General features: G+C 42.6%; 1 protein-coding gene across 5 annotated transcripts in view; it reads left to right on the forward strand.

The window, feature by feature from the left end:
- Positions 1-2,765, forward strand: part of ect2 (epithelial cell transforming 2) — a 29,478-nt gene extending 26,713 nt beyond the window's left edge. For all 5 annotated transcript variants that reach the window (XM_039002569.1, XM_039002573.1, XM_039002571.1 and 2 more), the window contains one exon: positions 1,773-2,765. In XM_039002569.1, the coding sequence (XP_038858497.1) occupies positions 1,773-1,862 (90 nt within the window). In that variant the 3' untranslated portion in view covers positions 1,863-2,765. The remainder of the gene's footprint in view (positions 1-1,772) is intronic.
- Positions 2,766-27,023: the final 24,258 nt, after the last annotated feature.

Genomic DNA, 27,023 nt, shown 5'->3' on the forward strand with positions numbered 1-27,023 from the left:
ACCAGCTAGCGATAAACATTAGAGATGAGCATTATTTTAGGCACATGCCAGCTTTCTTAGATTAACTTGCGTTTTGCAGAGCGCAAGATACACAAACTAGTAGTCTAATAGAGAGAACATGTAGATCCATATTTAGAAGCAGCCTCGGCAGCAGCATCGCTCTTGTTTTTTAAGAATATATTGAGTGCATAAATTGACAGCATGCTGAAAGAATAAACAGCTGTGGAGAAACTGCTGCCTGCTTGAGTGAGGGGGCGGGGCTTGTGTCTGGCCTGGGAACTGGAAGCAAGCAGCCGCTGGAGGGAGAGGACTGGCACTCAGACGCTGCAGTTAAGCAAAGCCTAATAATCATAACAATTATCTAGGTTCGTTATTTTTTTGTTCAGCCGGTCTTCTTTGAGCAGTGTAGCGAAATATTGTTTGCGATTGGATTTTTTTTACCCGCAATGGTTCTCAAATAAAACTCCAGGTTGCACATGCAGCCTTTAGAGCCCTGGGTGGGACTCACTCTCCTGCTCTCTGTGGGCTGTTACTTATCTGCTGCACACCTCACTCACTCAGTTCCGCTAACATCCGCCTGAAGCACCGGGCAGACGCTCACTCAAGCTTTTACATAAACCTCCTCAATCAGTTTTGGAATAAGGAGGGATGTATTTTTACGGCAGTCACGGCAGTGGATGATTTGGTTATGATATATGTCCTCCAAAGCAGTAAATGTTGTGGTGACTTATTTAATCATTCTCCCACTAATTTAATCCAATAAAGCCAACATCTGTGTGCCGCATGATGCTTGAGTGTTTGGATGGAGGCTCCAGACCTTTTGGCAATCCATCACTGGGCATTTGTGAAACCATGGCACTGGCTTCATGTCTGTCCTGTACGGTCTGGTCATCGCTTTTCCACTGCTATTGATCCCAGGTCCTCAAATTAAACCATAATGTCTCCTCAAATCTCATTAACATGACTAGGCCATGTTGAAGTGAAATTGTGTGGTGGTGTTTATAGCAACAAGCACGCAATGAGGTGCTGGTGCATAAATTGGGTTGCTATTCAGGCTGGCCTTTCCTTTCACCCTGGTATTAGCCAGCAGCAGCCTTACTGAAGGAGTGTACATGACACGTACCTGTTTACACTCCTACCTTTAACACTCGTGTCTCCATAGGGAAGACTCTTAAGAAGAGTCAAATATGTATGCATTTTAACCAGACAGACCCTGTGCTTCCCCAGAAAACACCCTGCATTTATGCAGCACCTTTCATGTTCAAGTTGCTGCGGTAACATATAAGTACTCAAGGTTCCTTTTCAATATATCTGATTCATCCACAGTAATAAGCAGAGAGAGAACCACATCTTTACAACATGACAAAATGTTGTGAATGGTTTAAACGCTTGTTTTGCAAGTTGGGCAGAGAACAGTAATATTCTATTGGCGTTGCTCGATTAGTTCAATGCCAACATTTGGCTGGGAAGGCGGAATGTAAAAGTAATTAAATGAGACTGGTGCATATAAAACGACCTTGTATCCTTCACTAAGCACTTCCCACAAGATTGCTTCTGCGGCCCACATGACAATCCATCTTCGTGTCGAGGCTTTTAAACTGTCTTCCAGAAGTCCCAGCTTATACTTGTGATCAGAAAGCCTTCATATAGAAGAACTTAAGTAAACACTCAAGTAACTCATTGTCCTTAAACTAACACTCGAGGGGTCATTTCTGTTTTGGAACACAATCAATTTCCTAATTTAATCGATGTCCCTGTTCTGTTCCCTCCAGGCGATGCACTCTCCCTCCATGGTCAACCTGCCATCCGTGTTTGAGAGGAAGTACCATACGTTCAGTCGTTCTACAACCCACCTGTTCTGATTGACTCAGAGGGGATAAACCCAGCACGCTGTTCTGCACCGTGCACCCCTCACTGTAATTCAGTTAGATCACCTTTCTGCAATGGTACTGCTGATTGGCATGTTCTGTAAGTGTTTTAATTAACACAAGTTCAGGCAGATATTGTCCGACTTGGAAAATGAAGGATGTATACCCTTGTATTTAGTGTTTACTTGCAATGTTACAAGTTGGCTTCGTGTGTTAGACATTTTAACATATGTAATAAACAGCCACATGTATAGAGCAGATATTCACTGACATTTTATATAGTTTTGTCGTAGAGGTATATAATTCACTGAATGATTAACCAATGAAACTATTTCTTTGTTTTATGGGAACAAGCCTGTTGGTTTCACTTACTATAGTTTCCAGCTTTTATAAAGCTCTTGAAATGTTTTTACTTTTTATACAAATGATCAGGAATAGTGGAACAAAAGCAAACAAGCTGTAAGTCTGTCTGTTTGCTGTAGTTTTTAGGTGATTCTTTTGTTGTCAAGTGGTTGTTTTTGTTCAGAAGAGACTAGGAATGATACTGCAGTACATATTTATTCTCTATAATCATTTTATAAGTCTATAAAAAGTATCTTTCTCTCTTGCTATTAATGTGTAAATGTGCCTCTATCCTGTTTGTCTGTCATTATCGGTACTGTATCATCTTCCAATGTATCTGTATCCAACGCACTTACACATGTACATGATCCAACTTTAAGCTTATTTCTAGTGGTTTATGCAGTTATAGGGTGTTGTTCACTACTTTTGTCAACAGATGAATTAAAAAATAAATAAGCACCCCCCCATCCCCATTCATCTGTATTGAATAGTGGCTATTATTATACCGTCACTTATGGTTTAGAATTGAATTATTTTAATAAAATCCCTTGTATTGAATTATGTGTTTGGGATGTTTTTGGGGGGAGGTTTACATTTAGTTTTAAACAAAAACGTGCATCTGGACTTCACCCATCTACCTATTCAGTTACTTTCTCATTCATTATGTCCTTGGTGTATTATCCTCCTTTCATACTTGGGGGAAGTGAAAATCTGAACCATGTAGGCTGTGGAGTTCTGCAAAGAAATTACCAGGAAGCAATAAATGGCTGCCTGAAATGAGGTATTGATTTGGAAACTGTTAACTGGATGCCATTTGCTTGCCTTAAGCATCCTTTGACCACTCTTTTGACGTGTTCAGAATAGCCCACTCTAAAGTGAGACAAGGCAGCAATGTTCATTGTCTCAATTTGAACAAGAAATGTACATTACTGGACAAAGCAAGCAGTCTATGAGCTATCATGTGTAAAGCAATAAATGTGATAACTTCCTTATTTGGCACTTTTTGCTACAGCTACTGGCCTATTAAGGTTCAGGTAACTCACTTGAAAGGTGTCTTTTTAATATTATCCCCTTTATTTTTGCCATTTCTACATTTGTATTCATGGAACTAAAGCTCAGTATAGCACACACATCCTCCCCATCCAGTCTGTTCAAAGGGCCAGACGATAAGCAGCCTCCTGGATAGTGAGCCAAAGCTAGAGCCCAAAGGCAAAGGGAGACCAGGGAATACAACAGTGAAAAGGCACCCATTAGAGGACACACTCTTTTCATATTTGCCTTTCCTCCACTTCAAAGCAGATCTGTCAGGCCAGTTAAAGGGGAACTGCATACGCTGATCTGGCCTCTTTTTTGGCTTGCTCTTCAAGAAAAGCTGGCAGCTGTGACAGAAGCCAAATGTGAGTTGGCTTGGGGGTGTGGTTTGATGTGGGTGTGTCTTGGTGGCAAGGACACACCCATCTGTCAGAACCTTGCCTGCAGCAGTTTCCTCCCACTCAATCACAATAAACCTGCAGGTTGAGTTAAATAACTACAGGGAGATGAATGGTGAGATGCCGGAGGAAGCTTTGAATAGGTCAGTAGCCTACAGAGTAATATGGAAGAATGCAATTGCTAAATTTATGTAGATATTCTAAACTAAGTGTTTTGATAACTTTCAAATGCAGTAACAGGTACATGTAGAATAAACAAACATTTACATAATACCATAGAAGCAGTGTTCTGCCAATATAAAAATGTGTACCTTTCATTGTCATTCCCAGCTGAAACAGATACTTGCATCTGCATTTTGTCTTTTTCGTAATGGGGCTACCTTGGCAAACATGTCAGAGTGATACCGGGGTTTCCCAAACTTGTTCCAGATTTGATTATCAATGGCAGTTAGGATAGGTAATATCTAAAACCCAAACAGGTAATATGTTGAAGTTCGAACAGGTCAGATAATACCTACCCAATTATGGTCTCCCAATCAAAAGACCGAGGTTGGCGTCTGGCAAAAGCATCTACAGACCTCTTCATCTGTAGAAACAGGCAGAGTTCATCAGTGACACAAATACTGGACATTTCTGCTGTACTATATTATTAGTAATAATTTTCAGTCCCACATTGTGGATGTGTTGAGTGCCAGGTCTCTCTCCATTCAGAGACGTCAGTATCAAGTCTGTCTGTCAGTCATGACTCCTTCACATCATCTTGCAAGTCTCCAAGTGCTGGCTCCATAGATGCATCTGTGAACACATACAGTCACTGTTCTATTACCAATTGCACTTAGGATAGGTGATATCTGACAAACATATATTATGTTGAAGTTTAAACAGGTCAGACTAAACCTAACTAACTAACCATCGACGACCAATGGTGAGCAGGCAAGAGGTGAGACTGGAGGTAAGGTCTTTGCCAGAATCCCATTGATGGGCATGGCAGCGTAGATCAGTTCCTGGCCCCTCATCAAAGATACTGGTCAGTCAAAAAAAAAAAAAAACACACACACAGATTACATTACCAATGGTGGTTATGATTAGCATGGTGGAACCAACTTGATTGCTGCATTCACCTTTCTATTACACTGCAGATATCATATGTGGTTCCACCAGGCTAGGTTATGAAGGTCAATTGGAACAAAACTCAAAACTGTTTTGACCTTTGACCAGGTCAAATGTCACCAAGCTGATTCAAGTTTCTCTATGTTCAGTTGCAAACGGGACATCTCTCGAACAACTGCAACAGGCAATCCTCATAAACAATGTACTTCATCTTATGAGCTGGCATTGACTGGGAGAGCCTGCGACAGGGTGATATAGGTTTATGAAGCCATCTGTGTCACCAGGGCAGTAACTTGGTCAAGCTAATTCTAGGTCGTCACTAGTTACCACAGCCATAAAGTCATATAGGCTGCCCATTTCTACAATTTCTTCTAATATGTGATTTTAAACCTAACCTTAAGCACACTGCTAACCTTATGCCTAACCCCAACCTTAAATTAAGACCAAAAAACAAATGTTTGTTTTCATGAATTTTTACGATAGACAATTTTGACTTGTGGCTGTGGTAACTAGTTGAAACCATAATTATATGCTTTGACTGTAGCTCCAGATTGGATTATATTCAGGCCGGTAACGCTATTGCGGAATCAGACATGAGTTAGCTACCCCCATAGCTGCATCCACTATTTAGTTTGCCCTAGACCAGGGCTCTCCAACCCTGTTCCTGGAGTGCTACCCTCCTCTAGGTTTTCAATCCAACCCCAGTTGTAACGACCTGATTCAGTTTATCAACAAGCTAATTATTAGAATCCGGTGCGCTAGATTAGGGTTGGAGTGAAGACCTACAGGACAGCCTGGTCTCATAGGTTAGACGTAGTAAATGTAAATACGGGACACTGAAATTAGTATGGATGTTACAGAAGGTTACTTAAGGTAAAACAGAAGGTTACTTAAGGCAAAAACTAATGTCTAGCAGCCCGAAGGTTTAGTGTTTGAATCTCATCATGGACAAGAGAGAGAGAGAGAGAGGAAGTGGGAGAGAGCACTGGGGGAGTGGGCAGGTTAGGGAGACACAGGATGAGAAGCAGAGGGCGTGGCAGGAGCAGATGTAACAATCCTATTGGAGCATTCTAGCATTTATTTGCATATTTCCTTTAGGGAACGCCTACTCTGTGAAGTGCACGTATGCAATAACAACATTTGCCCTTGCACTCCTTCTAAACAACGCAATTTTTGGAAACTTTGGCAAAGGGTAAAGTCTACAAAACGCAGTCCACTCTGTTTCAGATTCTAGTTTTGTATGGAGACCAAATGTTTAATTGATGAGAAAATTTGCAGAATGTCTGCCAAAATTCATCTTGCTCCATCTCCTCCCATTGCTGGCCACTGGGCTTCCTCTCATCACCATATTTGGTAGAGGTGGAAATGCCAACCAGATGCCTCACATTTATACATCCAGTGAAATATCTGGCTCAAATATCTGGCTCATCTGGCTCTATCTGTGGCAATACAGACAATACAGGACCAACTAACTAGCAAATCAGACTTGTAGGCTAACGTTAGCTAGCTAGCTAACGTTAGCTAGCCTGCCTTGCTAGCATTATCAAATGATAACGTTACATAAACAGCAGTATCTAGACAATACACAATAAACGTGTATGAGCTACACCCTAACTAAGTTGTAATGAGGTAGCGGTTATCTAGCTGGCTAGCTACGCTAACGTTAGCCAACCTGCCTTGTTTTATAAAAAGATAACTAGCTACCTACATAACCAGCAATAGCGTTATCTAACGTCGATAGCTAAATTAGGGACTGTACGTTATTTATAATGAGGAATACCTGGAGAAAATCAGACCTCTGAAGGAAAATGGATGAACCTCCCTTCAGTAAAATATATTTTGGTAATGCGTTATTTTAAGGGGTCCTTATTACAGTGTAAGTAAATATATAATTGCACTGTAACAAGTAATGTAATTAATTGTAATAATTCATAGTTACAATGCAACAACAACATGTAACTGGTGGTAATTGATGTCTGCAATTACAAGGGTGTAACGACAAATGCCATGCTTGTTACAAATGTTAAAGTTTCCGATAGCATCCCAACCGACCATATTTCAAACTACGTGATATGTGTTAGCCAATTGAAAACCGATCACCTCATTGATACAACTCTGCCATAAAGATCTGGAGTCTGATGCCCAGGCCAAATGTCAAAAACAGGTTCACAAATGGATCACATCAAAAAATACTACATTCGGTACATTTGACAATAGTTCAATTCCTATAACTATCAATACATTTTTTTTTGACATGGTTAAAAGATTAAAATTGTGAGATAGCTATCCGTGCTTGTCAAATTATACGCCTATTAAGCTTGGTTGAATAATGTTTTATAAAATCACTTATAATGGTCATAAGACAAACTCTTATTCCATCATGTAACCTTGCAAGGGTTTCGCTGTTGAGGAACATTTTCACTTTTGGATGGGATGCATTGGTGCAATTATTTATTTATCCCAGGAATTAAGTTATTACATCAAGATCTGCCCATCTTGAAATAATGACAACCTCGAATGTGCCCACAGGTGTTGACACTGATGTCCTGTAACAATGTGCAAATAAAAGGGTGGAAAAGGTAAGTAACTATGTTTCCATCCACAGTTTCTATGCCAGTAAAGTCGTACGACATAAAAATAATCACGACAGCTTTGATGGAAACAGGACATTTCGGTACAATTTTATAAATACCTACAGCTAGCAAGCAAGCTAAAGGGATTGCAAATTAGTTAACATAACTCTAGCCAAACAAAAAAAAGTGTTTCTAAATATTTGCTAGCTAGCATTTATGAGGCCAGCAAACACGTTCCTCACACGCTAGGAATGTATTTCCTCCAACTTTTTAATCAAAAGGTGGGGTGAGCCTGATGTTCTGCATGTCACGTCTCATGTCCAAAACATGGGAAAAGGGGAGAGAAAGTCTAAATTTCGATGCATCTACAAATGCAATGTTTCATACAATATTGTATTATATTTGATGAGTTACTGACCTGTTCGTCCACAGGCTCGATGTGCTCGCGCTCTGATCACACTGCCACAGGATGTCCATGCAGCAGATTGTCTGAGAGATGCACTCCTGTTGGACTGGAAAACAAAGAGACATTTGGTCAGTGGTGTTTCTTTTTCAATGCTGTATCAACATCTTTATCTGGACAGAAAATGCATTGTTTAACATGACACAAACCCACATTGGACAATGTGACAAGTGGTTCTCAACACCCAATCCTCGTGCCTCATTGTTTGTTCTTGTTTCCCAATCAACAGCTACTTCTCTGGTGAGTGGGTCTTGGAGGTTTACAAGTGCACAGCAAGTCTACACCAGCACATTACTATAACAATACAGATAAGGTGGGATGAATCTCAGGATTTTGAAATCTTTTAGTCAAGCATTTGCCCTTTCAACATGAATCCTGTTTCTCACTATGTCTTTTGTGAGATGTATTTCACTCTCTGTGAATCTTCCGCGGTTCAGGAATGGAGGAATGTTCAGAGTGAGTCCTGCAGGCATTAAGTTCTGGATCAAGAAGCCTTTGTCTGTCAAAATCATGTCTCCAGACGTGAAGATCTTCTAAAACCCTGACTTCTGGACAATGGCTTTGTCCGACACAGATCCTGGATACAGATCACTGCAGTATGTTATCACCACATTAGGTGCAACTCCCTGGAGTAGCTTGAAGTAATACATTGAACAGTACACATAGTAGGTTTGCTTCTGCTGATCCATCGGACTAGGAATAGCAACTTCTATATCAGTACAGTCAATGACTATCCTGAAGTTTCTGCTGGAACCCTGAAAAGATGCAGGAAAGCATGTTTGGTTCTTCTCCTGACTTGGAACAGTCTTCATGATGCTCATGAAAAAAGATTGTGGATCACGATAATGAAAGTGATTGTAACAGTAATTGTACTACAATGGAATAGTTGAGCCAGGTGCAAGTTGGTGTAGCTGTGACGCAACTTCATAAGCACCATAAACACTTGATCCTCATATGACAGCATCTCAACCCTCCACTTGGCAAAGTAGACAACGCAGTACTTGTAGCGTTCCAAGTATTCAATGATGTTGAACATGTCTTTGTCTGGAAGTCCTGATTCCATCCTAAGTACTTTATCAGACAGCTGTGATGCTGAATACCTGTTGCAGGTATACAGCTGATTCTCCTGTAAACCTTCAATTGCGCTAATGTTTCCTTAAGATGCACCTCAGTGAGAACATTCTGCAACTATGCAGACAGCAGCCTCCTACATTCTTCAGTGGCCGAGGGGCCTGGAACTTCATCGTCTGGCATGCTGGTAAGGTTTGGATCTTCCTCTTCTATCATGGTGGATGAGCTACCTTTTCTGGTAAATACAGAGCAATTTCTCTTTCCCAACGGAAAATGGCAGCTGCATACCCGAGTGTTGTCACTGGGTTTCTGGTCTGCCCGTTTTGAAAGACATTTTTTAAAACTTTTACTAGCTAGCTAGGTTGATTACTAAAATGGTAACATCTATATTTAAATCCCATAACCCACAGACCTGACTATAATAACGGTAAAATAGACTGGGCTTTGGTCTATCTGCACATCTAAATTCTTACTATGTGGATGGGACATTTCTGCTGGGATGGAGGAATATTCTGGAATGCTCAACCAAATGATCAGGACAGTCTAGGGTACTATTTGCCCGAAGATGTGAAGTATTGCGATGAGCTATACGACGGTACTTCTGATTCTATTTCTCAAGAGGAAAGTTAAAACGCTCAGCCGTGAGGTCACAGAGGAGGACCAACAGTGATAGGGGGATTGTCTGAAAGGGACTGATATGCAGCGATGTAACATAAGGATTTGGGAACTGGCCAGCAGACCACAATTTATTTTTTCAGGTCCTAAATCTGTGGCATGCCATGTTTGTAAAGGCAACATTTCACTGCTGTGTCAGGCTAGTTTGGCACATTTTCTACTGTAACGATGTGCACTGAGAGTCAGGAAGCAAGTTCAGGGAGTGAGTGATTTAATAAATGAACATAACATAATACAAAATAAGAAACACGAACAACACACAGACATGACAAAGGAATAGAAACAATAATGCCTGGGGAAGGAACCAAAGGGAGTAACATTTATAGGGAAGGTAATCCGGGAGGTGATGCAGTCCAGGTGAGTCTGATGACGCGCAGGTACGCGTAACGATGGTGACAGGTGTGCACCATAACGAGCAGCCTGGTGACCTAGAGGCCGGAGATGGAGCACACGTGACACTACTAGCCATTTCACTGCTATCTCGGGCTAGTTTGGCACATTGTTTACTAGCCCAGTCTGAAAAGTAATGGACTCATTACATTTGATTAGTCATGTACAACAAATGCACTTGCTAAATATCCCTTCCCTGGTGGGCAAACGCTAGCTAGCATGTCACCATGTGAAAAAGTATGACTACACAAACCGTGAGCTAAAGTTCACTAGCTGGCTAGCTCACTAAAGACTTGTCAATAAAACGGTCACAACAGATGCACTCGTGGAACAAAACCTGTTTCTATGTTTTGTATGGGGAAAACATTAAGCCCACAAGTTCTTTGTGAGCGAGCTAGCCAAATTTAGCTAATGTAGCTAACTAGCCAACCAAGTTGCCTAACTACAGAGCTGTGGACTCGAGTCACATGTCTTGATAACTTGAGACTCAACTTGATAGAAAATCATTTGAGACTCGACTTTGACTTGAGACTGATGACTTGAAACTATCTGGTCAGGTTTTGTAACATTTTGTCACAAATTTTGCGGCACAGAGTCTACATGGATTAATCTATACGCAGACAGAGACAGAGACAGTAGCCGCAGCATCGCCCTTGCAAAAAAACTACAACAGATTGTCTAGTGAAACGCACACTCGGCACTCTGATTGGACCAGCATACTGTCAATCAACACAGGTCAGGTGAGCTAGCGAACAGATTGATAATTTGCAGTACAGCTATAGGATCGGGTGCAGCGCAAACGTCAAATTGTCTGGAGAGAGTATTGCCATAATAAATACCCTATACTGTATATACAACATTATATGGACGTCCCTTCAAATTAGTGGATTCAGCTCTCTCAGCCATACCCGTTGCTGACAGGTGTATATAAAATCGAGCACACAGCCATGCAATCTCCATAGTCAAACATTGTCAGTATAATTACCTTACTGAAGAGCTCAGTGACTTCCAACGTGGCACCGTCATAGGACCACCTTTCCAACAAGTCCGTTTGTCTAAATTCTGCCCTGCTAGAACTGTCCCTGTCAACTGAAAATCATCTGTCCTCGGTTGCAACACTCACTACCGAGTTCTAAACTGCCTCTGGAAGCAACTTCAGCACAAGAACTGTTCGTGGGTTTCCATAGCCGAGCAGCCGAGCAGCCGCACACAAGCCAAAGATCACCATGCGCAATGCCAAGCGTCGGCTGGAGTGGTGTAAAGCTTGCCGCCATTGGACTCTGGAGCAGTGGAAACAGGAGTGATCACTCATGGAGTGATGAATCACGCTTCACCATCTGGCAGTCCAAAGGACAAATCTGGGTTTGACGGAAGCAAGGAGAACGCTACCTGCCCAAATGCATAGTGCCAACTGTAAAGTTTGGTGGAGGAGGAGTAATGGTCTGGGGCTGTTTTTCATGGTTCGGGCTAGGTCCCTTAGTTCCAGTGAAGGGAAATCTCAACGCTACAGGATACAATGACATTCTAAACGATTCGGTGCTTCCAACTTTCTGGCAAGTTTGGAGAAGGCCAATTCCTGTTTCAGCATGAAAATGCCCCCGTACACAAAGCGAGGTCCATACAGAAATGGTTTGTGGAGATCGGTGTGGAAGAACTTGACTGGCCTGCACAAAGCCCTGACCTCAACTCCCTCGAACACCTTTGGGATGAATTGGAACGCCAACTGCAAGCCAGTCTTAATCGCCCAACATCAGTGCCCGACACCACTAATGCTCTTGTGGCTGAATGGAATCAAGTCCCTGAAGAAATGTTCCAACATATTATGTGTGTACTTTTGTGTTTATTTTCTCACTTCGGTGGTGCTTCCGGAAGCTGTAAAATAAGGGCCAGGTTGTCAAGATGAGTAATGTACTATATAAGTACACATTAATTACAAGTAAGTAGCCTTCAAGATACACTTCATGTTAAGTAGCTAAATCCTGTGTAACACATAGTAATTACATTGTGTTTATGCAGATATTACATTTAATCTGTGGTGAACTAGTGTGATTATCCCCCCACTTAAATGGTGCTTCCAGAAGCCTTAAAATGAGGGCCAGGTTGTCAGGATGGGTAATGTACTATATAAGTACACATTAATTACAAGTAAGTAGCCCTCAAGATACACTTCATTTTAAGTAGCTAAATCCTGTGTAACACCTAGTAATTACATTGTACTTATGCAGATATTACATGTACTCTGTGTTGTACTAATGGGTTTATCCTCACTTGGATGGCAAGGACGTTCAGGTTGTTAATGTACACATTAGTTATAAGTTATTTTTTATTATAACCTTCTCGGACACATAGCGCATCTGTCCATGAGATTACAACCTTGTGACAGTTATTACTGAATCAGATGCAACTGAGAAGAAACTACACACTAAATTGGTGAATTTGTAACAAGCATGGTAACAAGCATGTTCTTACACCTCTGTAATTACAGACTGCAATTACCACCAGTTATGTTGTTATTACAATGTAACTACAGTTATTAAATTAACAACAATATTTGTTAGTGTAATTACATGTGTAATAAGGAGGTAATAAGGACCCCTTAAAATGAAGTGTTACCTACACTACCAGTCAAAAGTTTTAGAAGGGTTTGTCTTTATTTGTACTATTTTCTACATTGTAGAATAATAGTGAAGACATAAAAAATATGAAATACCAAGAAAGTGTTAAACAAGTCAAAATCTATTTTACTTGATGACAGCCTTGCACACTCTTGGCATTCTTTCAACCAGCTTCATGAGGTAGTCACCTGGAATGCATTTCAATTGACAGGTGTGCCTTCTTAAAAGTAAATTTGTGGAAATTCTTTCCTTCTTAATGCGTCTGACCCAACCAGTTGTGTTGTGACAAGGTGGGGGGGGGGGGGGGGGGGGGGGGACAGAAGATAGCCCTATTTGGTAAAAGACCAAGTCCATATTATGACAAGAACAGCTCAAATAAGCAAAGAGAAACGACAGTCCATCATTACTTTAAGACATGAAGGTAAGTCAATACGGAACATTTCAAGAACTTTGAAAGTTTCTTCAAGTGCAGTTGCAAAAAGCATCAAGCGCTATGATGAAACTGGCTCTCATGAGGACCGCCACAGGAAAGGAAGACTCAGAGTTACCTCTGCTGCAGAGGATACGTTCATTAGAGTTACCAGCCTCAGAAATTGCAGCCCAAATAAATGCTTCAGAGTTCAAGTAACAGACACATCTCAACATCAACTGTTCAGAGGAGACTCTGTGGATCAGTCCTTCATGGTCGAATTGCTGCAATGAAACCACTACTAAAGGACACCAATAATAAGAAGAGACTTGCTTGGGCCAAGAAACACGAGCAATGGACATTAGACCTTTAGAAATCTGTCCTTTGGTCTGGAGTCCGAATTGGAGATTTTTGGTTCCAACCGCTGTCTTTGTGAGACACGGTGTGGGTGAACGAATGATCTCCGCATGTGTATTTCCCACCGTAAAGCATGGAGGAGGAGATGTTATGGTGTGGGGTTGCTGGTGAGACTGTGATTTATTTAGAATTGAAGGCACACTTAACCAGCATGGCTACCACAGCATTCTGCAGCGATACGCCATCCCATCTGGTTTGCGCTTAGTGGGACTACCATTTGTTTTTCAACAGGACAATGACCCAAAACACACCTCCAGGCTCTGCAAGGGCTATTTTACCAAGAAGGAGAGTGATGGAGTGCTGCATCAGATGACCTGGCCTCCACAATTCCCCGACTTCAACCAAATTGAGATGGTTTGGGATGAGTCGGACCGCAGAGTGAAGGAAAAGCAGCCAACAAGTTCTCAGTATATGTGGGAACTCCTTCAAAATTATTGGAAAAGCATTCCAGGTGAAGCTGGTTGAGAGAATGACAAGAATGTGCAAAGCTGTCATCAAGGCAAAGGGTGGCTATTTGAAGAATCTCAAATCTAAATTAGATTTGGATTTGTTTAACACTTTGTTGGTTACTACATGATTCCATATGTGTTATTTCCTAGTTTTGATGTCTTCACTATTATTTTACAATGTAGAAAATAGTAAAAAATAAATAAAAACCCTTAAATGAGAAGGTGTTGTAAAACTTTTGACCGGTAGTGTATATTTTTCCCCGACCCTTCTTGAACACTTGAAAAAACAGTGACCCTAAGTAATAATTAAAACATGAAGTGGATTGCAGAGAACATGCCAACATGCCATATATCCTCACTCCTCAGACAGACCAGAGCCTAACATGCTGAACAAAACTGCTCGCATTGTGTGTGCGAGCATTGCTAAATAATTTCATACATACAGTTGAAGTCAGAACATTACATACACCTTAGCCAAATACATTTAAACTCAGCCTTTCACAGTTCCTGACATTTAATCCTAGTAAAAATGCCCTGTCTTGGGTCAGTTAGGATCACCACCTTATTTTAAGAATGTGAAATGTCAGAATAATAGTGGAGAGAATGATTTATTTCAGCTTTTATTTCTTTCATCACATTCCCAGTGGGTCAGAAGTTTACATACACTCAATTAGTATTTGGTAGCATTGCCTTTAAATTGTTTAACTTGGGTCAAACGTTTCGGGTAGCCTTCCCATTCCTCCTGACAGAGCTGGTGTAACTGAGTCAGGTTTGTAGGCCTCCTTGCTCGCACACGCTTTTTCAGTTCTGCCCACAAATTTTCTATAGGATTGAGGTGTAGGGCTTTGTGATGGCCACTCCAATACCTTGACTTTGTTGTCCTTAAGCCATTTTGCCACAACTTTGGAAGTATGCTTGGGGTCATTGTCCATTTGGAAGACCCATTTGCGACCAAGCTTTAACTTCCTGACTGATGTTGCTTCAATACATCCACATAATGTTCCTGCCTCATGATGCCATCTATTTTGTGAAGTGCACCAGTCTGCCACCCCCGTGCTTCACGGTTGGGATGGTGTTCTTTGGCTTGCAAGCATCCCCCTTTTCCCTCCAAACATAATGATAGTCATTATGGCCAAACAGTTCTATGTTTGTTACATCAGACCAGAGGACATTTCTCCAAAAAGTGCGATCTTTGTCCCCATGTGCAGTTGCAAACCATAGTCAGGATTTTTTATGGCGGTTTGGAGCAGTGGCTTCTTCCTTGCTGAGCGGCCTTTCAGGTTATGTCGATATAGGACTCATTTTACTGTGGATATAGATACTTTAGTACCTGTTTCCTCCAGCATCTTCACAAGGTCCTTTGCTGTTGTTCTGGGATTGATTTGCACTTTTCGCACCAAAGTACGTTCATCTCTAGGAGACAGAAAGCGTGAGCGGTGTGATGGCTGTGTGGTCCCATGGTCTTTATACTTGCATACTATTGTTTGTACAGATGAATGTGGTACCTTCAGGCGTTTGGAAATTGCTCCCAAGGATGAACCAGACTTGCGGAGGTCTACAATTGTTTTTCTGAGGTCTTGGCTGATTTCTTTTGATTTTCCCATGATGTCAAGCAACGTTTGAAGGTAGGCCTTGAAATACATCCACAGGTACACCTCCAATTGACCCAAATTATGTCAATTAGCCTATCAGAAGCTTCTGACCCACTGGAATTGTGATACAGTGAACTATAAGTGAAATAATCTGTCTGTAAACAATTGTTGGAAAAATTACTTGTGTCATACACAAAGTAGATGTCCTAACCAACTTTCCAAAACTATAGTTTGTTAACAAGAAATTTGTGGAGTGGTTGAAAAATGATTTTTAATGACTCCAACCAAAGTATATGTAAACTTCCAACTTCAACTGTACATGTTATTCAATCATTGCACCTACATGAGTGTCTGCGTTGCCAGCTCTAAAATAGAAGTCAGTTGTATTTGTGACGCTGAACGCGGTGCAAGTCTTGCCTCTCCCATCTCCTCATTGGTTATACCCACGTGGGTGATTGAAAGATGAACTGAGGTCGGTCGGTCGTCGTGGTACACTCTAAACAGTAAAGGTACCTGGAGCATCCTTTATGGGTTCTTCAAATTTAAACTGTGGGGGAACCTCTATAAGTTCTTAGAAGAACCCTTGAAAAAGGTTTTTCAAATAACCCCTTATAATGGTTCCTCAAAGAACCTTTCTGGGTTCATTTTTTAAACTCCCTGTCCACCCTCCCTCCATTATAAAAAAAATGTTTTAATAATAATAATATTGACAATATTGATTTACATAATTCATTGTTTATTTAGTGGCACCACAAATGTGAATTAATATTTACAAAACAATTTACCAAACAAAACACATTAAACAATTGCAACATTTCTACAGACATGTCAGACCATAGTAAATAATACATTTACTTTGTATAGTGCTTTTCATTACAATTTTTTTTTTTTGAAATAATGATGTACAATAAAAACAAGATACATTAAAAATGAATCATAGGTAAACTAACAATATTGTAGACTTGATGCTAAATACAGATGTTTTTGCTTTAGTGTGTGTCTGTGTCCTAAACCACTTAGTTATGTTAGGAAGTTTGCCATCTTTATGACCGGCCCTGGTAACTTCACCCCAACGTCTATTATCCCCAGAACACAGTAACTTAAGAATATAAGTGTTTTTCAGAAATTTTGGGGAAATTTAACTGAAAATAAAAGCCCTAGCAGAGCCCCAAGTCCCATTGGGGATGTCCTCTAGGGCGTGCATGTTCTCCCCATCAAAGGCCAGCGGGATTTCACTCTCATGGTGAAATGGATTTCCGCCGATGTGCAGTAAAAGAGTGGGGAGCGGTGAAATCTGTGTCAACAAAAGTAAGAAAAGATGAATACACATGTAACAGGGTTTTATTGGTGATTCCCCTTGCCACTTTATTGTTAAGCCAATGGGTTTTTGGTTTTAGTTTTGTCTTGCCGTCACCTACTCAACATGGCATCTTATTGGCTGGTTTGCGTAGCTTGCTTACGAGGGAGGATGTTTCAGTTAGAATCGTCCCAGTGAACAAGCACCAAACCAGCGGTAAGTTGTTGGTTGCAAAGCACTGTACATCAAAAGTGATTTTTATACTCCCAAGTGATGATTTAAATGTACAATTTATATAAATTTGTTTGTAAATGTTATTCGAACATCACACATAAGATGCAGTGTTTTTTGGAGAATATTGGTTGTGCATTTTGGTTGTAAAGAATTCCCGCCAGTACTAGCTAGCAACTTACTGTGTCTGGTGGAGTGGTTCATATATTTTGTACAGTGCGTGAGTGCAGAGTTGGATGGTGAGCCGTGCATTGCATGACGTGCAATTTTGTGCTGTTCCTATCAGGTACATTGTTAAAGATATTATATTGTATATTGTAATTGTATTATTTTGGTAACTACAGCCCAGTGAACAAGCACCAAACCAGCGTGCGTGAGTGCAGAGTTGGATGGTGAGCCGTGCATTGCATGACGTGCAATTTTGTGCTGTTCCTATCAGAATAAATCTCCATGACTGGTGCTACACGTTGGAGTTCGTGTCGAGGATTGATTGTACACAACGCAAGAAGAGTACTGTTACAGTGGTGCCGTGACCGTTCTTCTGGATCGGATCATCCTTCGCTGGATTTCCATCTCAGAACTTCGCCGTGGTTGCCGTTGAAGAATCAGATAAGACGTTGCTGGTGCAGTTTATGGCGATATCGCATTTCGCCACAAGAGGGCGCCACCAACGTTTTATTATCGAAATTGATGATTTCTCTGGCTGAGACACTTCACAGATAAACGATATAACTTTTGTGTTACTTGTTTATTTGCAATTCTAAAGTATATCTGATATAAGTAGGGTGAGTTTTACCAGTGTACTAGATATAGGTTAGATTTTGACGTGAGGTTAAAGAAAGAAATATATATATGCATTTTTTTTGCTAGTTACATTTTTATTAGTGTGTTGATTTCCCATTGTTAAATGGAAGGTGTTGGGAGAGGTAGGGGTTTCCTGTCATTTAATCTGTCACCATCTGTTGGTAGGGGTTCAGGCAAAATTCCAGTTGCTTCTACACCTATGCCTAAACTGGAGGGTTTTGGGAGTTTTGATGATAGTGTACCCATGGAAACACCCAAGGATGTGTATGACAGAGTTTTGCCAAATACAGGGAGTGGGGAGGTCTCCATGGATTTCATTGCAGACATAGTACAGCAGATTGGTCATTCCATTGGGGACAATGTTATGGGGAATGCATGCAGCTCTAGGGGTTTGGATGTGTCAGGCCTGAACCTGGTATTGAAGTCTGATATCAGGGAACCGGTGTACTTTCGGGGGGATGGCTCTGAAAAGTGCACAGTGCATGAGTGGGAGGATATGGTCATGGTTTACATGCGTAAGAGGGATGTATCTGTGATGGACCAAGCTGTTGAGGTTATGGGTAGGCTTATGGGAAGGGCCCGCGATGTTGTTAAAGTGGGCATACGCAGCAATCCCTCCGTTGATTTATCTAAAGGCCCGAGTCCCATCTTTGACATACTGAAACAACATTTTAGTGACACTGCTTTTTCAAGCATGCCCCTCGCTGACTTTTATGCCACATTACCTCTGACTGATGAACAACCATTTGAATATTGGCTCAGACTGAACAGGGCTATGGAGGTTGCTGAAGATTGTCTAAAGAGACAGAAAAAAAGGGTTGAAGACCCATCTCGTGAGCTCACAGTCATGTTCATCAGACACTGCCCTAACGCTGAACTGTCCCTTATCTTTAAGTGCAAGCCATTACAGCAGTGGACTGCTGCAGATGTTCATGAGAGGTTGGATGAATACAGGAGGGAGCAGAGGTACTCTCACTTATCTAAGGTGACCCCAGCCATCACAACAATGAAGCAGGAAGTTGGCGCTGTCATGCCGATCACCATGCCTGCTGTGAGGCCCCACATGGAAGTACCCAATACGTTGCCTTACCCAGCCCAGACTATTCAGGGCTCAGCTGAGCCGATGGAACGTATCCTTGCAATGCTGGAGCGTGTGCTGGAGCAGAGGCCACAACAGTCTGACCATAAATTCCAGAAAGGGAATAGGAGCAAAGTGAAGTCTAATGGGCCATGTAACGTGTGCGGGGATGCTGGACATGATACTTACTTTCACTGCAGGGCCAATCACCTCTGCTTTCTTTGTCATGTAGCTGGCCACGCACGCTCTCAGTGCCCCAAGGCCGCAGCTCTGCGCACAGCTGGTGGAGTCCCTACAGTAACCACTGCTCAGCTCCCGGAAAACTAGTAGGCCTGCATGTAGAAGGGGAGAGTGTTGGGCCTTTTGTAGAGTCCCCACCGGTGAGAGCTGTTGATTTGGAGTCTGTATATAAAAGTGTTTGTGACGAAATGGAGACTGAGAAGAGTATCATAATGCAGAACACACAGAGGCTTTCCGCACATGATGATTTATTTTATGCCAAGGTGTTAATAGGAGGAGAAGTGGAAATGAGAGCTATGCTTGACAGTGGATCCATGGCTTGTACCTTGAGCTCTAGGGTCTTACCTGAACTGTTGCGTGCAGGAGTGTTGAAAAGTCCATCATTGAGTCCTACAGAGGTAGTCTTGGTTGGTTGTGGTGGGTTGAAGACGAGGCCTTTGGGAGTATGTGAGCTGGAGATGGAGGTGTACGGATGTAGAGTTGCCGTGCCTACACTGGTGGTTGAAGGCCAGAGTGATGACCTCATCTTGGGCAGCAATCTCCTAAAGCACTTGATTCGCCACCTGAAGACGGATGGAGATCTCTGGAAGAGGGTTTATACTCCTGGGTGTGACGGGGGTGAGGAGAGCAAGCTAATCAATATGATGGCTAATGTGGAGAGATGGAGAGACAGTGAAGTACCTGACAAAGTTGGAACTGTGAGACTAAAAGGGGCGGTGACTCTAGAGCCTATGCAGGAGCACTTAGTCTGGGGCAGACTACGAAACACTCAGAATCTATCAGCGGGCAGTGCTGTTCTCATTGAGCCCAGCAGTTCAAGGTCAACACCAAGGTCAATACTAGTAGGGAGGACAGTAGCTCTATTGCGGGGGGATGGGTGGCTCCCTGTTAGAGTGATAAACTCTTCTCAGAAGACCGTGACATTGAGACGAAACGCCACTCTAGCCGATGTCTTTCCTTGCATGGCTCTAGAGGACTTTGACTGTTCGTGTGTGAATGATGATTCATCAGCAGCTTTACAGCAGCAAGTGCAGAGAACGGCTGATATACTCACTGACTGCCAAGATGACTTGACACTGACTGATGACGGTTCCAGCCAACTTCACGATACTGACGGACCTAACAGTTCAAGCGATCCTGAGGTCTTACGTGACTTAGGTTTGTCTGATATTGATGTCGACTCCTGTCAAGCGTCTCCTGCTGGTAAGAAGAAACTCATCCAGCTCATAGCTGAGTACCAGTCTATTTTTTCCAGGCACAAGTTGGATTGTGGAAAAGCTTCCGGATGTCTTCACCGCATTCAACTGAGTGATGAGAAACCCTTTCGGATGCCCTACCGACGCCTTTCACCAAATCATTATGAGAAGCTCAAACAAGCATTGAATGAGATGGAAGAACGTGAAATCATAAGGAAGTCTAGTAGTGAGTTCGCCTCTCCCCTTGTCCTTGTATGGAAGAAGTCTGGAGACCTGAGACTCTGTACTGATTTTCGTTTGCTCAATGCTCGCACCATCAAAGACGCCCACCCACTCCCTCACCAGGCTGACGCGCTGGCTGCTTTAGGTGGAAATGCCTTCTTCTCGACAATGGACCTTACCTCTGGCTACTACAATGTGGAAGTGCATGAGGATGACCGGAGATTCACAGCTTTTACGTCGCCATTTGGATTGTACGAATACAATCGTATGCCACAGGGGTTATGTAATAGTCCTGCAACCTTTATGAGGATGATGCTAAACATCTTTGGAGATCAGAACTTTCTTAGCCTGCTGTGTTACCTTGACGATGTCTTGGTCTATGCGCCCACTGAAGATCTGGCTATACAGCGCCTGGAAATGGTTTTTGAGCGTCTCAAGGCTCACAACCTGAAGTTGGCGCCAAAAAAGTGTAACTTTCTGCAGAGGTCTGTGAAGTTTCTGGGGCATATCATTAGTGCGGATGGTGTAGCTACAGACCCTGAGAAGGTGAGGGCCATTACAGGAGTAACAGAAGCTGATCTGATGGAAGATGGCACTGACATTCCATCTCAGAAGAAATTGAGGTCATTCCTTGGGATGGTGGTGTATTATCAACAGTTCATTGAAGGTTGCTCAACCATTGCAAAGCCTCTCTTTGGATTGACTACTGGACACAAGGCTCCACGCTGGAAAAAGAAGCGACGCTCACCTGTCAGGAAGTTGACGGCTGCCGACTGGACAACAGAATGCAGACAGGCCTTATTCCAGCTAAAGCAAGCCTTACTGGACCAGGTTTTGTTGGCCCACCCCAACTTCGAAAAACCCTTTCTACTCTCGGTGGATGCGTCCAGCAATGGCTTAGGTGCTGTGCTGTCCCAGGTGCAGGAACAGGGAGCTACAGCGAGACCTATAGCCTTCTCGAGCAAGTCCCTCAGTTATGCGCAGTCGAGGTATCCTGCGCACAGGCTCGAGTTCTTTGCCATGAAATGGGCTATCTGTGACAAGTTCCACCACTGGCTACGGGGACAGCAGTTCACGGTATGGACGGATAATAATCCCTTGACATACATTCTGACCAAAGCAAAGCTTGATGCTTGTGAACAGAGATGGGTCGCCAAGCTGGCACCGTACGAGTTTGACATCAAGTACATCCCTGGAAAAATAAATGTTGTTGCAGATGCTTTGAGCAGAGAGCCCTTCGTACGACCCAGTGCACTCCATCGCCTGACAAGGGTCCCGTACGAGACCTTACTAGCTGAAGCCGACGCTGTGCGCACAGACAGAGTGCAAGATGTGTTTCGCTGGTCCAGCCACCCCTTTGACAAATCCTCTGACTCCAACGAAGTGGTCATTAGCTGTCAGGCTACTGTTGACCCCCCATCTGGTGCTTTATCAAGACATGAAGTTGCAGCTGTTCTTCATTCACACAGGTGCTGGGGGGATGAAGTGGGCTCACATGCACTGCTGTTGCCACAGCTTCCACAGGCTGTTATGCCATCAGAGCAGACCGATGTCGATGTTCTGCCACACGACCGACTGATGAGTAAGCAGCGTGATGACAACGTGATCAGCAGAGTGATCTTCTTTGTGGAGAGGGGGAGAAGGCCATCCCGGAGAGAGCGTTCCCATGAGACTGTTGAGGTTTTGTGTCTTCTCAGAAGTTGGGACAAGTTGACCATGAAGATGGGTGTACTGTATCGTGTTTCAAGGAATGTGGTTACAAAGAGGAAAACGTATCTGTATGTGGTTCCAGCCTCCATGAAAGCAATGGTGTTGAAGGGTGTCCATGATGAAGCTGGTCACCAGGGCCAACAGAGAACAGTCTACCTGACAAGACAGAGGTTCTTCTGGCATGGCCTGGAGAGGGAGGTAAAAGCATATGTGAAGTGCTGCAGGAGATGCGTCGTGAGCAAGACTCCTGATCCGGAAGCAAGAGCTCCTCTTGAGAGCATAATAACAACCGAGCCTCTTGAACTAGTGTGCATAGACTTCTGGTCTGCAGAAGATTCTTCAAACAAGTCCTTGGATGTGCTCGTTGTTACTGACCACTTTACCAAATTGGCTCATGCCTTCTTGTGTCCGAACCAGTCTGCTAAGTCAGTAGCTCATCAGTTGTGGAACAACTATTTCTGTGTCTACGGGATGCCTCGCCGTATACACTCAGACCAGGGAGCCAACTTCGAGAGCGCTTTAATAGCCGAACTGTTGAGTGTTGCAGGTGTTCAGAAGTCTCACACCACGCCGTACCATCCGATGGGGAACGGGTCCTGCGAAAGGATGAATAGGACGTTGGGAAACATGATCCGGGCCCTGCCAACGAGAGCAAAGCACAGATGGCCTCAGGCGCTGAAGTCCCTCACGTTTGCGTACAATTGTACAATCCACGAGACCACAGGCTTTGCCCCTTTCCTGCTAATGTTTGGGAGGACGCCAAGACTGCCTGTTGACCTAGTCTTTGGCTCTGTCATAGAGAACCCAGAAGTTGTCGACTATGACCAGTTTGTTCAGTCTTTGAGGAGAGATCTGAAAGAAGCCATGAATACAGCACAGGCATCTGCAGCGAAGCAGTTGAAGAGACATGCTGACCTTTATGACAGAAGAGTCAGAGGAGCACCAGTGGAGATTGGTGATCGAGTGTTGCTGGCTAACAAGGGGGAGCGGGGAAAGCGGAAGCTCGCTGACCGTTGGGAGGATACTGTCTACCTTGTCACTGGGTTGAATGCTGACAGCCACACTTTTAAGATTCAGAACAGCTCCACTGGACGGGAGAAGACGGTACATCGCAACCTGATAATGCCAGTCAACTTCCTTCCTCTTCCCCATGCTGCCGTTGATGAGGGAACAGACATGTCTGGATTAACAGAGTCTGAGGGCATGAATGACAGCCTTATGGTCTCAGCTGCCATGGACACTGCAGTGGATGATGATGCTGAGTACAGAACAAGAGTGTGGGTGTCAGAATTGCCTTCTGAAGGAACAGGTGACACAAGCCTGGAGGGTGATGTGCGATCCTTGGATGCTCAGGATATTCCACCTTTGGATTCGGTGGGAGATATACTGCAGCTGGAAGGTCTGCCTCGGTCAGAGAGTCTTCAAGAATCTGACCGAGACTGTAACAGTGTAGTGAGTGAGCTAATTGACCAGTCTACTTACGATATCCGTACTGACCTACCAAACTCGGACCATTCCTTACCTGATCAGTTACAGACGGACTGTGTTGACAGACCCACTATTGCAACAGTACAAAACACTGTTACCCCTTATGCAGTTGAAGGTAGTCGGGGTCGTATTAGGTCAAGGGCAGGAAGACTATTTAAACCAGTGTCAAGACTGATTGAGATTATGAATCAGCAGACAGTTAGCTCTTGAAGGTTTAATATGTGAATAGAGGGTCAATGGTATTGGCATCTTTTATTTGTTTTGCTTTTACATCATTGTGACCATGATTAGAGGTTGCAGGATGGTAATGTGACGGATATGATCAACTCTCTTATGGTAGTTTATTTTATTACTTGGATGTTTTAAAGTCACTGAGTGTACTTAACATGTAACGGGCATGTTTACCTATGAGGGCTAAGGGGATTGATCAACCGCTTTTCACTCTAATTCTCAAGGAGAATAGTCTAATGACTGGAATATTTAGTGACTGATTTAAAGCAGGGTCTGCATCCTTGGTATACACAGCTTTACCTTTTAGTTTCTCTATTAGGTAGTATAAAAATATATCAAAAAATAATTTCTCTGGATTATTCTGTACATATGTTGAGTGTCTCTGTATCTGGTATGTTTGCACAGTGCCGTTTTGTATTTTTATTATTTTTCTTTGCAAGTGGAATTCAGTAGGGGGGAGTGTAACAGGGTTTTATTGGTGATTCCCCTTGCCACTTTATTGTTAAGCCAATGGGTTTTTGGTTTTAGTTTTGTCTTGCCGTCACCTACTCAACATGGCATCTTATTGGCTGGTTTGCGTAGCTTGCTTACGAGGGAGGATGTTTCAGTTAGAATCGTCCCAGTGAACAAGCACCAAACCAGCGGTAAGTTGTTGGTTGCAAAGCACTGTACATCAAAAGTGATTTTTATACTCCCAAGTGATGATTTAAATGTACAATTTATATAAATTTGTTTGTAAATGTTATTCGAACATCACACATAAGATGCAGTGTTTTTTGGAGAATATTGGTTGTGCATTTTGGTTGTAAAGAATTCCCGCCAGTACTAGCTAGCAACTTACTGTGTCTGGTGGGGGGGGTTCATATATTTTGTACAGTGCGTGAGTGCAGAGTTGGATGGTGAGCCGTGCATTGCATGACGTGCAATTTTGTGCTGTTCCTATCAGGTACATTGTTAAAGATATTATATTGTATATTGTAATTGTATTATTTTGGTAACTACAGCCCAGTGAACAAGCACCAAACCAGCGTGCGTGAGTGCAGAGTTGGATGGTGAGCCGTGCATTGCATGACGTGCAATTTTGTGCTGTTCCTATCAGAATAAATCTCCATGACTGGTGCTACACGTTGGAGTTCGTGTCGAGGATTGATTGTACACAACGCAAGAAGAGTACTGTTACACACATACAATTAACAAAGAACATAATAAATGTTCAGCTGTAGTTTTATATAAGCTTGCACACTTATGTTTATGAAGAAACAAATTATTTGTGCATAGGCATACCTTGTCACGGCCATAAAGGCCACTCGGGTCCTCATTGAAGAGGTAGGGCAAGAGCAGGATCGCTGCTGTGGTCTCCAGTCCTAGTAAAGTAAAGCAATGATCTTACTACACTTGCTAATTTTATTGCAAAATACATTATAGAAAGGGAAGGAATAAGAGCAAATGCCTCTTCTGTATTGTCCTTCAGGAACTGTTGAAATAGCAGGATGATGTCTTCACCCCTGCCTCGCCTCGCTACCTCTGCTAGTCCTTGAATTTTTTTCCGTCTATATCCATTCCATGAACTTGATTAATTTCTGAGAAGATCTGAAAAGATCTTTGCACACATTTGTATGCTAATAGATTTTAGTTTGTATTGACTGCTATGTAGGTTAAATGTACACTTCAAATGCAGCTGTCCTACAACATATCCTTACCTTCTTCTTGATCCCAATTCCATTGTGTCCATGTTCTGTCCTATAAGAATTTCAAAGGAAGAGAAAATGTGTGAAAGAATAGTCTTACAAGCATTAAAAATATGTATATATATTTAAAAAATATTGAAAGACAAATGGCATCGACATACAATTTGATTTTAATTTATTTTACCTTTATTTATACAGGTTTTTTCTCATTAAGATAACATTTATTTTCCAAGAGAGACCTGTTGAGACAATTGAATGCAAAATAGAATAACATATTGGAGAAAGCACTAGCCAATACAGTACTGCCATACAGTTAAAGTACTGCCATACAGGCTTGAAAGATTATACGCAACATTTTGCTGAGTGGCAATACTGTGTTTGGATTCTGAAGGGCATGCATGTATACAAAAGAGGTCTAGTCACTACTAATACCATTATGCTTTGAATCTATAGCTACCATCTAAGCTATTAGAAGCATACATGTAACCTTTCCAAAATGGGATAGTATTGTACATGTAATGTTATGCTCCCTTGTGAGTTCACAATAGTATTGCATGCTGTAGCAGGCTTTATAAAGAGGAAGCCCTCCATTGACCGATTAAGTTCGTTGCAACATCTCGTCTGGACAGGTCACCGTCCTTAGTTGGTTAGTTGGTGTCAACGAAGCTAATGTTAGCTAGTTCATTCTCACAAAAGTGAGAACTGCTCTAGATTGGAAACTTAAGTGTAAAACCATGTTGGCTTTATGGAAACAATATACAATATATGGGACAGAATATAGTTCAGGAAATAATACAAACCTAAACTCAGCAAAAAAAGAAACGTCCTCTCACTGTCAACTGCGTTTATTTTCAGCAAACTTAACATGTGTAAATATTTGTATGAACGTAACAAGATTCAACAACAGACATAAACTGACAAAGTTTCACAGACATGTGACTAACAGAAATTGAATAATGTGTCCCTGAACAAAGGGGAGGTTAAAATAAAAAGGTAACAGTCAGTACCTGGTGTGGCCACCAGCTGCATTAAGTACTGCAGTGCATCTCCTCCTCATGGACTGCACCAGATTTGCCAGTTCTTGCTGTGAGATGTTACACCACTCTTCCACCAAGGCACCTGCAAGTTCCCGGACATTTCTGGGGGGGAATGGCCCTAGCCCTCACCCTCTGATCCAACAGGTCCCAGACGTGCTCAATGCGTTTGAGATCCGGGCTCTTCGCTGGCCATGGCTCTTCACTGACATTCCTGTCTTGCAGGAAATCACGCACAGAACGAGCAGTATGGCTGGTGGCATCGTCATGCTGGAGGGTCAGGATGAGCCTGCAGGAAGGGTACCACATGAGGGAGGAGGATGTCTTCCCTGTAATGCACAGCGTTGAGATTGCCTGCAATGACAACAAGCTCAGTCCGATGATGCTGTGACACACCGCC

This window comes from Salvelinus namaycush, chromosome 10, assembly GCF_016432855.1.
Source record: "Salvelinus namaycush isolate Seneca chromosome 10, SaNama_1.0, whole genome shotgun sequence".
NCBI lineage: Eukaryota > Metazoa > Chordata > Actinopteri > Salmoniformes > Salmonidae > Salvelinus > Salvelinus namaycush.